This window comes from Diadema setosum, chromosome 8 (genome assembly GCF_964275005.1).
Source record: "Diadema setosum chromosome 8, eeDiaSeto1, whole genome shotgun sequence".
Classification (NCBI taxonomy): Eukaryota; Metazoa; Echinodermata; class Echinoidea; order Diadematoida; family Diadematidae; genus Diadema; species Diadema setosum.
Genome location: NC_092692.1, coordinates 6056669 through 6071377, shown reverse-complemented (window position 1 = coordinate 6071377; position 14709 = coordinate 6056669). Strand labels below are relative to the sequence as shown.

Genomic DNA, 14709 nt, shown 5'->3' with positions numbered 1-14709 from the left:
TTTACTGGATTACCGGGTAGGATATGAAGGGACAGCTTTGTTTTTTTATGAACATAGAGTCAAAATACAGAGGGAGAAATTAAGCTTTTACATAAGTTGTCCTAAGTGCAAACGATACAACTCGTAAATCTTTAAGATGTTGTTTTCATAAAATGATGTATCAGTATGGCATCTCCGTGATTCCTGGCAAATAATACAAAGAACTTCGTTTCCTGTAGTAATGATATTTTTTTTTATTAAAGGTAAGATGAGGGGGGGGGGGGCAATGACCCGGGAGGTAGTTACCCAGGGGGTAATTGGCGTGGTGCACTGTCCTGGGGTAATTTTCGTCTTGATAGTTATAGGGGAGGGGGAGTTGTAGGCTTGCTTATCCGGGGTAATCATCCTCGGGAAGTTATCGGAGGGTGTAGTTATCGGGTGGAAGTTATCTGGGGTCTAGTTATCGGAGGAGGGGGTAATTAACCTGGGGATAATTATCCTGGTGGTAATTATCGGGGGGGGGGGGGTAGTTATCCGGAGGGTAATTATCCGGGGGGTAATTATCCGGGGGGTAATTATCCGAGGGGTAATTATCCGGGGGGGGGGGGGGTAGTTATCCGGGGGGTAGTTATCCGGGGGGTAGTTATCCTGGGGGTAGTTACCCACGGGGGTAGTTCTCCGGGGGGTAGTTACCCAGGGGGTAGTTCTCCGGGGGGTAGTTATCCAGGGGGTAGTTCTCCGGGGGGTAGTTATCCAGGGGGTAGTTATCCGGGTGGTAGTTATCCAGGGGGTAGTTGTCCGAGGGGGTAGTTATCCAGGGGTAGTTATCCGAGGGGTAGTTATCCAGGGGGTAGTTTTCCTAAGGGGGAATTGCCCTGGGGGGTGATTGCCCTTGGAGGGTAGTTGTCCGGGGGGTAGTTGTCCTAGGGGGTAATTACCCTGGAGGGTAATTGCCCTTGGAGGGTAGTTGTCCGGGGGGTAGTTGCCCTAGGGGGGAATTGTCCTGGGGGGTAATTATCCGGGTGGTAGTTATCCGGAGGGTGGTTTTCCAGGGGGTACTGTTCATAGAACCGTCTATTGACAACGTGAGGGAAAAGAAGTAATGTTGGTTCACTGAATTGTATCCCACTAATTCTAAGCTTATTCTTGCTCATCTCATTTGCCGTTTTTCTGGTTATACTAAAGTCATTTAAGGGAAAAAAAATATTGATTCTTTGGAAAAGAAAACACGAACTTCTTCCGCAGCAAGGGGAACCAACATTACTTCTTTTCCCTCACGTTGTCAATAGACATATTGTGCATTGTGAGATGTAGTTAGCTGCATTATTGCAGTCAACGTGTTATTTTTTAATCAAAACAGAAAAATTACCCCATCTTACCTTCTGCACTTTTGCAAATCACACACAATACACATAGGTAGCCTACAACCCCCCCCCCCACACACACACACACACACAAACACACTCACACACAATCACTATTGAAGTGATACACACATCAGATTTCTTGACTCTCCTCTTGCGGTTATTGCATACAGTTTGCGGCACCCCAAATCTCATTGTCACCAACTTCGGTATTATATACTGCTACACTATTACACAACAGTTACACGGGTGCGACGTATTTGAGTTTCTTTGAGACGCTGCATTGTTAAAGAAGTGCTCCAGTTTCTGCAAGTTTTCCTCCGAAATCTCTGGCTGAGAACCATCCAGCCTTCCGGCAGTAAAGGCGAGGGCGGCCTGCTCGAAAGTCGTTGGTTGTGCGCTTCTGAACGACTCCATGCGCCTCTTGTCAGCTTCTTCGCCCAAGTCCTCAAAATCGTGCGCAATCACAGCAACTCTCTCCTGACCTATCATGCAAAATCAAACACGTGAATAAGAATGTAAACTTTCGTTTTTTACATTGTACTCTGCACGGGAAGTACTGCAGTGTTTTGAGCATCTAATATCTTCTCTCTTTTTTGCAAACAAATAATACAAAAATTTCGATTTCAGGTTCGTGCTTGACAATGCTTGAGGCACTGTTTTCGACATTATTTTGTACATAAGCATGTACGAACCATCAACATATACCTGGACTTCAGATATCATGGCATTTGAAAAGTATATGACATGTTTGTTTAATTTTTGTGCATCTGAGAAGATGGCTCGATAGCCCATAATTCAGATGCTCTTGCTGGTCTTCTATGGGATGAGTTGGATATAAGGCAGGACCATTTCACCGCGTTATGCACCTTGCTCTTATAGGCCTATAGCAATGAATGAATGAAGCAGGGCCGTGGCTTTATACTTGCATGCATGAGTTCTGACTCTATGACATACAGAAACTCCATTTTTACATTTAATTCACATGACAAAGTGTGTCGCCTCTTTATATTACTAGATCATGATGGGACGGTATGATATCACACATTGCTCAGTCAGATTCGGGACTCGAATCCGGGTCCTCTGGATCTGGAGACAGACGCGCTACCGGACTGAGCCAAAGGCAAAGCCACAGCACCAACCCTCATGAAGATTGTATGGTTATAGACCGTGACATCATCATTGCACCAAATCTCTTCCTCAGTTTGAATAGAAATTGCATCGAAACACCCCATCCCCGTCTCGAAGTACTTAAAAAAAAAAATGACGCTGGAAAGTCGTGGGTTGAATTTAGAAAGTGGGCAGTTTTTTCAGAAAATTGTGAACGCTTTTACGAATCCACTACGTAGCTCTCAATAGATCACCATTACCACATTTTTTTTTTCATTCATTTCCATTTACCTATAGAATATTCAAAACATTGCGTCTTTCAATCAGAGTGATACAATCTTCACATAGACTCTATTCCCATACAGAGATGGTGACGGTCCTTCAAATTACAGGTCCCATCAGCAGCAAAAAATCCATAGAATGATACACGATTAATGAAACATTCTACTTTCAAGATTATCAATTCTGGCACCTTACAAGTGCTAGTATTCTGATCACGTGACAAAACGTCTTGTTTCGGAACTCGTATTCGTTATGCATGTCTCAGACTTTGCCTGAAGTTATATGGAATACGCAAGTGATTCTTTTTTTTTGCCTCCGCCACCAAGTGTCACCGGAGTCATTACTTAGTATGTTTTCGGGTTGTCCGTCCGTCCGTCCTTGATCCGTCCGTCCGTCCGTCATCAATTTTGTGGACAGCGTATCTAAAAAACTGTTTGAGGTATCCTAATGAAACTTGGCATGTATATGTATGAGTGGGTGAAGCTGTGCCTATCAACTATTTGGCGCACATGCTCAAGGTCAAAGGTCAAAAGGTCAAGGTCAAATGCTCAAAATTTCACTATTTCCCCTATATCTATGCAATGCCTGGAGGTATTTTCTCGAAACTTGGTGTACACATGAACTACCAAATAAAGATTCCCCAGAGAGAGCTTCGGCTCATGAGGTCAAAGGTCAAGAAGAGTCAAAGGTCAAGTGAAAATGTTAAAATTTCACTTTTTTTCTCCATATATCACAAATATTTCAAGGTATCTTCATGGAACTTAGTATTATGCATGAACTGACTGCAGTGATCATGTTGGGAATTTAGGGGTCATGGGTCAAAGGTCAGGGGGTGAAAGGTCAAGGTCAACTCATCAGACTGTCATTATTTTTCTTTTATCTACAATTATGCAATGCCCGCAGGATTTTTTTCTTGAAACTTAGTGTATGCATACATGACGCAACCCAATACAGATTCTCTTGGAAGTTTATTGCCTAAAGGTCAAAGGTCAAGTGAAAGTGCTAAATGTCACTTCTTATTTAAACTTATAAAAGGGTCAAAAGTTGGGTACAAATCCTCAAATCCCTAAATACCTGCACTCTTAGACAGTATAGCCATTCATCCAAATAAACCTAGTTCAAGGATAGTGAACACTCAATGCATTTGTGATAAACATGTTATTTTAGTATTTTGCCAGTTATGTGAAGCTGTCATCGCACATTGTCAAGACATTGTGCTATAGACCTAGTCGGAGAACCATACATTATGGGGAGGCATACCAGTCGCCATAGCGACATTTCTAGTTCTTCTATACAATAAAAAGGAGTTTAATCATTCCAAAGTCGTGACGACATACAAGAAAATGTTCATCTCGGCAATTCAATCTATTCAATGATATCTTATACTCTCGCGTTATAATTGAGTCAAACAAAGCGATTACAATGTCGATGTTGGACATGTAAAAATCAGATTACCTAGCTTTTTCGTGCAGTAGCGCAAGTATTTGTTGTAGAGGGCATCATCAACATCCGTAATGGCGAACCTCCTGTTGTGAATAGAGTGGCATAGCAGCATGACGTCGACTTTTTTGTCTTCAGGAAATTTGTACTTGTTGATATTGTTGTAAGGCAGTGGATGGAACTCTACACTCTCGATCAAGTCTTGCCGCCTGTCCCTCAGTGTCTGGAGGTAGTGACGAAAGCCTGACACACTCTCCTCTTTTGAAGACGAGCATACGGATATCCTGATGCGACGTTGAGGACCTGGATGTACAAGTAGTACAGAAATTCAAGAGATTCAAAAGACCACGTTAAATGATATTTTCAGTGTGACAAGTATCACCCCCTGGGTCCTATCCCTGCTATTCATTGTATTATATATATGTGACCCTGCATCACAAAACCAACAAAAAGTCGCAATACATGGATTTTTTGGTTGAGAACAGGTTCTGAAAGAGCAGACTCTAAGCTTTAAAATGATGTATAACTCAATTCAAAGGACTCTTCTAACCTATCTAAATATTGGAAAGAAAGCACACACTCTGGAAAAGTGTGAACTGAGAAAAGAGGCTCTGAAGTTACAGGGTCTATTCAAGCGCTTAATCTTTACCAAGTTAGCTGTGCCATAAAAGGGACAAAACATAGGTTGTAAACCACCGGACCAACAACAACGAAGGGATTATCAGATTTAGGTGAAATTGAGCATGTTCGCAATTTTCAAATCAGTTACCTCATCCTTTCAATAGTTATTAGACTTGTAAGTGAAGAGTGTGCAAAGGATTTCAAGAAATGAAAAGCAGCCTGTAAGAAATACCTGATCATTCTACTCTCCCCCCCCCCCAAAAAAAAGGGGGGGTTGTAGAAAAACTGCTAAAAACACACTTTCCAATTCATGTTAAGATCCCAAACTGAAGAATAATGTAGAAGGATAACTCTCTCTGAAAATAATAAAAACTCAAGACTGACTTGGTTGAACCATTTCACCCTTTTTGAGTCCTCACATAAAATCGAGGGGTGCGACTTTTTGTTTGTTTTGTGATGCACCGTCATATATATATATATATATATATATATATATATATATATATATATATATATACAGTGCACTCCAGTTATAACGAAATGCTCGGGACCGGCAGTTTCATTTCGTTATAGCGAAATTTCGTTATAACCGAACAAATACAATACGAAAACAAGGAAGCCACGCATATAAATTACTGTATATCATATTCTGTTTGTTGAATACTCATCATACACTGGAAAGCTATGTGAAATGGGATGGTAATACCTTTTCAATTTCGTTTAAATATTTCATTTAAAAGAGAGCATAAAGTTGTTTGTATTGTCACACAGGTATAGAAAATGATGGTTTAGGATTCGGTTACAGTTCGCTATTCCAAAGGTTCGTTTCTTATTAAAATTCGTTACTCCGAAGGCTCCTTATTCCGAAGTTTCGCCATTCCCGGGATTCCGAAGGTTTGCTCATCTGAAGCTTCGATCCCTCTTTCGAAGATTCGTTATTCCGAAAGTTCATAATATGAATAGAAGTATGCAATGTACTGTTCGTTTTCCGAAAAGCTCGTTGATCGACAAATGAAAATGTCATTCCCATACTAACGCACATTTAAGGTGTAACAGAATCTGTGTGTTTTGTAATACAGAACTTCCGGAATAATAAAACGAATAGTTATTTAATTTCAGATGACGACACGAGTTCCCCTCGGAAACTGTGCGTGACACACGGAGCGAACACACAGTGATATGAAGCGTTCGCCCATGCAGAGACGCTACAAAATAATGCCTGTTCTGCTACGTATTTTCGAACGCGATCCGCATTTCGTTAGTTGTTTTTCTTTGTCAGTGGCGCTCGGAAAAGACTTCGTTGTAACGAAAATTTCGCTATAACCGTGTTTGTTATAAGCGAATTTTGTACCATAGACTTTGATGGCGATAATTTTGGGACCAGAAGTTTTATTTCGTTATAACGAAATTTCGTTGTAACCGTGTTCGCTATAACGGGAGTGCACTGTATATATATATATATATATATATATATATATATATATATATATATATATATATTTACGATGAAGGTGACTGAAGAGAATGCTTAACACTTACAAAAACAAATAACAAGACGGGGTCTGTGATTGACAACACAGACTTTATGTGACCGTACATGGAGTTTGAGATACCAATGCATGATTTTGTAAATGAATCATTGATGATACAACTTTTCAAAATATACTCGGAAGTCAAATGCTATACATATAGGACAGATCAAATTATCCTTTTTGTTTGTTTGTTGTTTTTAAGACCGGCATGTTGTTCATTTCTCCCCAGTACGGTGGGACCTCTGTGGCGTGAAAATGGTGCAGAAGACAACGTACAATGTATACCTTCTTTGCTATGCATTGTGCCGTACGTCGAACCGGTACCTTGTGGGCAGTCTGGGCCTACTTTCTGTGCCATTTCAGAATGGTTCCTGCAACTGAGAGAGTCAGAACAGAAGTTTTCAGTTCAACAGAAGCAGAATAAGTATTAAAGGACAAGTTCACTTTCATAGACATGTGGGTTGAGTGAATGCAGCAAAATTAGTAGAACACATCAGTGCGAGTTTGAGCAAAATCGGACAATCCGTTCAAACGTTATGAACTTTTGAAGTTTCTGCTCAGTCACGGCTGGATGAAAAGACTACTATAGCTTGTGATGTCACATGAGTACAACGATATAAATAAAGAATAAAGAAAAATCAACACATTTCTATTTTTCTCGCATAACAAAAGAACACTTGACTTCTCTCTTTCAGAAGGCAGGGGGAATAATATCACCCTTAACATACTGTACATCAGTAGCAAGTCGAAGAAATATGCACTTTATTCAAAAAGTAAAGTTTTGTGAATTAATTCTCCTTTTATTTTCCTTCTTATAGTTGTATGCATGTGACATCATACACTGTAGTAGTCTTCTCTTCCGGCAGTGACTGCTTAGAATATTCGTAACTTTTGAAAGGATTGTCCTAGTTTCCTCAAACTTTCACTGATGTGTTCTACTAATATTGCTGCATTCGCTCAATCCTTATTTATATGAAGGTGGACTTGTCCTTTAAGAAGCCTACCTAGAACATGTGGTGACTTGAACACACACACACACACACACACACACACACACACATGGACCAATGGATATCATTTCACACAATACAGCACATGGCTGTACTCTTGCAGATCGTTTGTTTGGGAAAATTCATTCCCTTTCTCCCCCTCCTTCCCTCTCCCTTCCTCTCTAGGCCACTCTTTGTCTCGCCTTCTCTTTTTGTTACTTTAATCTCTCTTTTCTGGCGGGGGAGGGGTGCCTCAGACTGAGAGAATTCCTCATTCTATAGAAAATATAACTATAACAAAATATTGATAGTAAAGAGAGTGTGTTTTCTTGATTTCAGTGGAACACAATAATTGTCATTAGATACCTGTTATGTATAAGAGAATGTATACTTGAATTCACCTTGTTCACCCAGTCTGTTTATACACAAGAAATTGTGTATTTATCATGTGTATTTATAGCTGAGGATGCATGTTTGCCAAACAATTCAAGAATATGATTAAATATCTGTCAGGCGACTACACCTATTTCGGTAAAACAAAAAACAAAAATGAAAACAAAATGAAAACAAATTTTCTGTTAAAAAAAAAGAAGAAGGAATTTCCGTCTTTCAGTTAAACGTAATCATAAATCCCGACAGTCCTGCATGTATTGAACGGTGATTATCGTCTAGTCATGCATGAAGCCGAAGAAAACAAATCGATCAACATACACATTTATATCTAGCTAAATTTTCTACGAGAAATATATGACCTTGAAAAGTGTTTACTTTTTCTGCTGAGTACATATATATATATATATATATATATATATATATATATATATATATATATATACAACATTCATATGTTCATGCAGGGCCCGTATATACCATACTATCATAATCTCCAAACACACACACGGACAACAAACAGATTATCAAGCCATGCAAGCACAGTATTTGCAAACACTTGTTTGAGACGACTTACTCGAAGATCTTTTATTTTTCTTCGGGTGCGACGCAGATAACAGCTTAGCTGGTCCAAGAAAGTAGGGTCTTATTGAATTGTCGCACAAGCTGCCTCAAATCTTACGAAGACTGTTTGTCTGTATAGTGTATGTGATAGCAACAGTACGCGTGAATGAAAACGCAAAACAGACGTGTGAAAAATACTCTTTCTCTGATTTAATAGAGTGGAATATATTCTAGGGCGATGGATGTCAAAATGGATCCCACCTTCACTGCTTCAATGTGCACTTGGTAAAAATCACCACGGTGTAATTACGACCCTCCGAAGCCAATGCAATAATAGTACACCAGCATTGTCTTGTCATTCACTATTCGCTTCCTCTAACGTTTTTAGTTTGTACTGCCGTGCACGATACGTCTTACAAATCACTGGAAAAGCTTGGCTTCATTATACGAATTAGTGAAGCATGAAGTCTCCTTTATGGCACTAACACAGGTAGGCTTTACATCGCTCTGGGTCTTACACAATAGCAGGGAGGCCACCTCCCTGGTCTAATACAGTCAGTACTTTAATACCATGAACAATACGTCTACGTTCTGGGTGCAGTAAACCGTCAACGTCCCCGAAATTCATGATTTTTTTCTATTCCTACCCAGACGAGTAACAATAAACCAGGTTATTTACCTGCTCTCTCCGAGTGAGTTTCTTATGCAGAATTTCACCGAGCATTCATCACTTTTTGTACGAACATGCACGCAAATAGAATAGGTTCCTGCATTGTACATACAATGAAAAGTCCTAAGACCAAACGAAGACGATAACACGGTAGAGATCTTTTTTTTTTTTTTTTTTTTTTTTTTTTCTAGTTTTGATCCACGACGAGCGGAGAGCTAGAGAGACGTGCGTGCGTGCACCTGACGGTAAAGTTAGGGGATTCCCCAAACGACGCCATTTTGCTTTGGTATTCCCAAATTTAGTCTTTTCCCAGACTGCGATGTTTGTACCTTACATGTTTGTGTTCGTTTATACATGTATTCTTCATGGCATTTGTTTTGTTTGTTTTGTTTTTCAGACCGAATGTAGGCCCTGTGATATACTTATCAATATGTCATAGTCAAATACGGTTTTCAAGGCGTGTTGTTACCATTAACCCGCCACCTAACCGCTCACCGCCCCATCAAAAAAAGAAAGAAAAAAGACACAGTAAGACTCACAAATAGCACAAATAGAATAGACCACATCTAGCACAAACGCATGCAGTGTATATTCAAAGTCAGGTACCGGGTAAGACGTCAAGGCCGAATTTGTTATTTGCTAAGGCCGAGTTGTCTTCCAAATAGCCTGAATTGGCGCGTCACCATACTCGAACAGAGGAGGGCATGCAGATTTCAGTGAAGACATAATATAGTAAGTATATGGATTTAAGTGATTTCGATTTTGCACGCGATACTAACTTCGTATCAGTCGCTTTCTCTCTCAAAGCATGCATCGGTGTAACTGCGACCAGCCCGAACGCGGGGTTAGCATCGGTGCATGGCGTGTACAGGGTCCGCAGAGCCTAAAAATTTGTGTCATTACGAGATAATAAACACGGCGTATGGGTGGAATACTGTTGTTTGATTATATAATATAGGCCCTACGTACTGTAAGGCTGAGTTACGTCCAACCTGCTGCCAGAAATTCGGCTTGAATCTTATTTAGGCCTAATGCAAACAACGACCATTAGAATAGAGATTTCGGAATTTTACGATATTGCGGCCAGTAAGAAAAAATCTTCCGGAGTTCTTTTACTCGAGTCCAATGACATGTCATGGTGTCAATTACTTTAGTGTTGGTAGGCCTATCACAGCTAAAGCAATCCCGGCTTCTATGAGTCTTCCGCTGCGGCCAGTATACACACTACCAATGCATAGGTTTCTTATCATAGCAAAATAATTTGCAGAAAAGTAGTACGTTCGTATTTACGCGGCATTGTATCATGTATCATTGTCACAGCCTTACGTGGTCATTTAAAAATGGTATGTATAATTATAATAATGTATCCGTACAAGCCAGACTTATTAATTGTGACCGTGCACCACAAAACAAACAAATGTCGCACCCCTTGATTTTACATGAGGTCTCAGAACAGGTGAAACGGGCCAACCATGTCAATCTTGCATGAGTTTTCATATTTTGTGAAAGAGCTATCTTTCCTCTACACTACGTGTATATAAGTAGTTTGGAGTCTTTACACGAATGGGAAAGTGTGTTTTGAACAGTTTTTCTGCAAACCATTTTTGGGGAGACCATAGAATGATCAGATAGAATGTATTAGACTCCTTTTCATTTCTTTTGAATCCTTTGTACTTTCTTCACTTTCAAGTCATATAACTTTTGAATGGATAGTGCTACTGCTTTGTAAGATGGCATTAATCATGAACAGAATGTGTTGATAGAACATGCTTGATTTCAGCTTAATCTGATGATCCCTTCATTTTGTTACTCCGTTGGTTGACATCCTGTGTTTTGTCCCTTTCATCACACAGCTAGCGCGGCTTGGTGAAAGATTAAGTGCTTGAATAGACCTTGTACCTCAGAGCCTCTTTTCTCAGTTTACACTTTTCCAGAGTTTGTTTTCTTTCCAGTATTTAGGTAGGTTAAGGGAGTCCCTTTGACTGAGCTATACATCATTTTAAAGTTTAGAATCTGCTCTTTCAGAATCTGCCCTTAACTAAATATCCATGTCTGGCGACTTTTTGTTGGTTTTGTGATGCTGCGTCACAATTGGTGTTTTTAGAGCCTGCTTTGTAGAGCTATGTTGCTTTTTAATGTTTAATGTGGCCGTAATTCGGAGTAGGGCCTATGTAATATAGACATACATTACAATATAGAATATACAATAAACAATATAGGAATACATAGGAATAAATGCAATGTACATTTATTTATGCGTTTATAATTATTATGTGTGTATATGCTATTTATAAGCATGGAAATTATTTTTTGTTATTATAATATAGACCTATAGCACAAAGTCTACCTGCTGGACCTGAAAGAGATCAGCCATGACTTTGGCGCTAAATTATCTTCTTGAAAATTGTTTTATAGGGGTTTTGTTCGTTCTTTATCTTTTTTTTTTTTTTTTTTTTGCTGTACCTTATGTATAATTAAAATGGCGTATCTCATTGTTTTGTGTTTACATCCGTATTCAATTTGGCAGCATGGCAGAGATAACATCAAAACCAATCCTCTGAAGATGTCATACGCTAATTCATCAACAAGACAACAGGAAAGAACATGGCAACAGGTATTATAATACTCCTGAAATATATATATATATATATATATATATATATATATATATATATATGTATATGCACTCAGCAAACAAAGTAAGTTCCCCCCTAACATTTTTGGATATATTGTATCTCAAAAAGTATTTTACGGATTTTCATAATTCAAACGGGAATGGATAGGGAATTTCATTATTCATAACATGAATGGCATATCATTGCCACCAGATATCATTATTGGTATGAAAAAAAAAAACGCATTTTATGTCAAAATGCATGGAAAAAAAGTTGTACTTCAGGCTATATGAAGCATATTGTATACATTTCCTATGTAAGTTAGCAAATGACCTTTTTAAATTGTGTAATTCTCAGGAATTTCTTCAGGTACAATGTGCTTCTCTATTAAACATAGTTATGCATACTGTTTAAACAAAAGGCCTTTTCAATATGAAAATATTGGTAGAAGCCATGTGATTTGTAATTCCAATTGGGTTGATCACATTAACGTGTCTATGGCCATTTTGCATCATGCACTCAAGTTGTAGATCAGTTTGTTGAGGGAAATGACATCGAACGTATGGAGTGGCCTGAAAGATCCCCTGACTGTAATCCAGTATGGGAGAGAATATGTGGGATATTATTATAAAGAGGAAAGCGAGCAAGAAGGTGAAAGATGACACTTCACTGCAAGAATTTCAGCGCATCTTGCAGAGAGCATGGGCCAACATTGAGCAGCGCCAAGTACAAACTTTAGTTAACAGTATGAGGAAGAGACCGGCTGTTCGTTGAAGCGGATGGTGGACATATCAAATATCAAATACTTCACTCTATGCTCATGAAAAGAAAGAGATAGAGAAATATGCAATAAGCCATGCTTAAATGTTCAGAATCATGAGTGGTTGTTTGATTATTTGTATAAAAGTCATTGCAAATCACTAAAGTGCAACTTTTGTTTCTATGCATTTTGACATAAATGCATTTTTTTCACACCAATAATGATATCTTGTGGCAATGATTTGCCACTCATGTTATGAGTATACAATAATAGAATTCCTTTTCCATTTGAATAATAAAAATCGGTTAAATACTCTTTGAGATATATCTAAAATGCTATGGGGGAACTTACTTTTTTGTTGAGTGTATATATATATATATACATTTATTATATATATATATATATATATATATATATATATATATGTATATATATATATATATATATATATATATATGTGTGTGTGTGTATGTATATATATGTTTATATAATTTTATATGATACATCTTAAAGGATTTTTTCGGCTGTGAGGTTTGGAGTCGTGAGCTCGGTAATAATGTTAAAAGTGTTTCATTTTGGCACCAATTTTAATACCTTTTACAAAAGTGATCAGTGCTCATTCAAGCATGAATTATTTTTAGACTTTTTGGTGTCATATGAAAGTTGAGTCCAAAAGCTATCCATACGTATAAACCTTTTCCCCCAGTAGCATACATTTCTTATTCGGCAGCCATTGCAAAAGTGTATAGTTGTTGTGTTTTTTTTTAGACACCATGTATATATATATATATATATATATATATATATATATATATATATGTATATCATGATTCACATTATGAAATACCTCAATTTCATTTGTTCAGCACGATGTTTGCTCAAATTAATTTCCTTCAATACCCATACATTTTGGTGGCATAAGAAAGAAATTGTCACTGTCAGTGTGTGCCTCTCTGCGAGTATTGTCTGTATGAATTGTATGTATTCATTATACCTTTGTATCTTTATTTCTAACCACCTTACTCAGAGTGGAAGACACAGTACTACCCCCAAAGACCTCTTACCATCAAAAATCAAACCTCTGCCAAAATGCGCAGGTAAACTAAACTACATATGGTATAAGTTAAACCTATAAATAGGCGTATGTGACTAGACAGCTAAAGTAATGTAGATACCAAGTTTCAGAAAAAAATACCCTCTTTTAATCCTTAATAGTTCTAAAATCATACATCAGATAATACCGCCATTGGTATCCATATGAGTAAAGCTGAATAGAGTACAATGAATAGTTGGGGATGATTTGACTAACATAAAAGCATGAATCAGTTTTGTTAAATCAATGATTAATTTTAAAGTTAAGTTCCAGGTTTGATCAATTTTTTTTTTACCCTCTGTACAATATTGAAATTTACACAAGAACCATTGATATGTATTGCCTATATAAAGGTGTCCTTATAATGACGCTGAGCAATAAACATGAATACCACAATATACCACCTTTTCAAGGCTTCTGGACTCTTACTCCAAGGCACATTAATGCTTTATTAATAATTTATAACGGATTGCCCTGGGCATTGCTATTCTGAATTCATGGTAAAGGGTAAATTGCACGCACATGAAAAAAAAGCACATTTTTCACGTGTTTGCATCCACTACATTTCAGGATGAATAAAGACTAGCTAGTGATAGTAGAATTTTTCATGAATATTAGATAGAGCATTCCAATCCAGGCAATTGTTCAGGACCATTGTCAGGGTGTTAACCACACATCCCCATACACACGAATTGACCCCTGTGTAGAATTAAAACTGTATACACAGGGTTGAAAACAGAACAAAATCTGGAACAAAGCTTAAAGATAAATCCTGAATTCAATGAAACTTATTCATGCTATCGTTTTTAAATTACCTCCAACTAAATTGTACAATATTCAGCTATTGCTCATATCAATGTAAGTGTTGTCTGATATATAGTTTTTTTAAACTATTAAGAATCAAAAGTGGAAAATATTTTTGTAACACCTAGCATAATAACGGCGAAATGATGTGTGCGTGTAATTACAAATAATATGTTTGTGTGTGTGTGTGTGTGTGTGTTTGTGTGAGTGTGTACGTGTACACACGTCAAATTATCCACAAAAAAAAAAGTACGTGTGTCCATGCATGTGTAACGCTGTGTGGGCTCCTGTTTGTATTGTGAACAGTTATGTGTTTTTTTTTTTCTGTGTGTTTAATTTTCGCCAACGTAATCAGAGGAAGAAAGAACATGGACCCATTGGAAAACCAGTTCTAAGAGTTCTACCACGAAGAATAGGCCCACTGCCTACCAGCCCGTTAATAGGCCTACTGGTATCTCCACCTCTACCTTAGATGGTGGTAAGGGCTATAAACTTA

The 14709-nt window shown here is 38.1% G+C and overlaps 1 protein-coding gene across 1 annotated transcript; it reads right to left on the bottom strand.

Annotated features, from left to right (window-relative positions):
• Positions 1–1565: 1565 nt before the first annotated feature.
• On the bottom strand, positions 1566–9032 carry LOC140232350 (uncharacterized). The gene is made up of 5 exons (XM_072312478.1): positions 8951–9032; positions 8285–8402; positions 6614–6705; positions 4191–4478; positions 1566–1828 (listed from the first exon to the last, which is right to left on the bottom strand). The coding sequence occupies exons 3-5, from the start codon at positions 6684–6686 to the stop codon at positions 1566–1568; spliced, it is 624 nt and encodes a 207-aa protein (XP_072168579.1). The 5' UTR covers positions 6687–6705; positions 8285–8402; positions 8951–9032.
• Positions 9033–14709: the final 5677 nt, after the last annotated feature.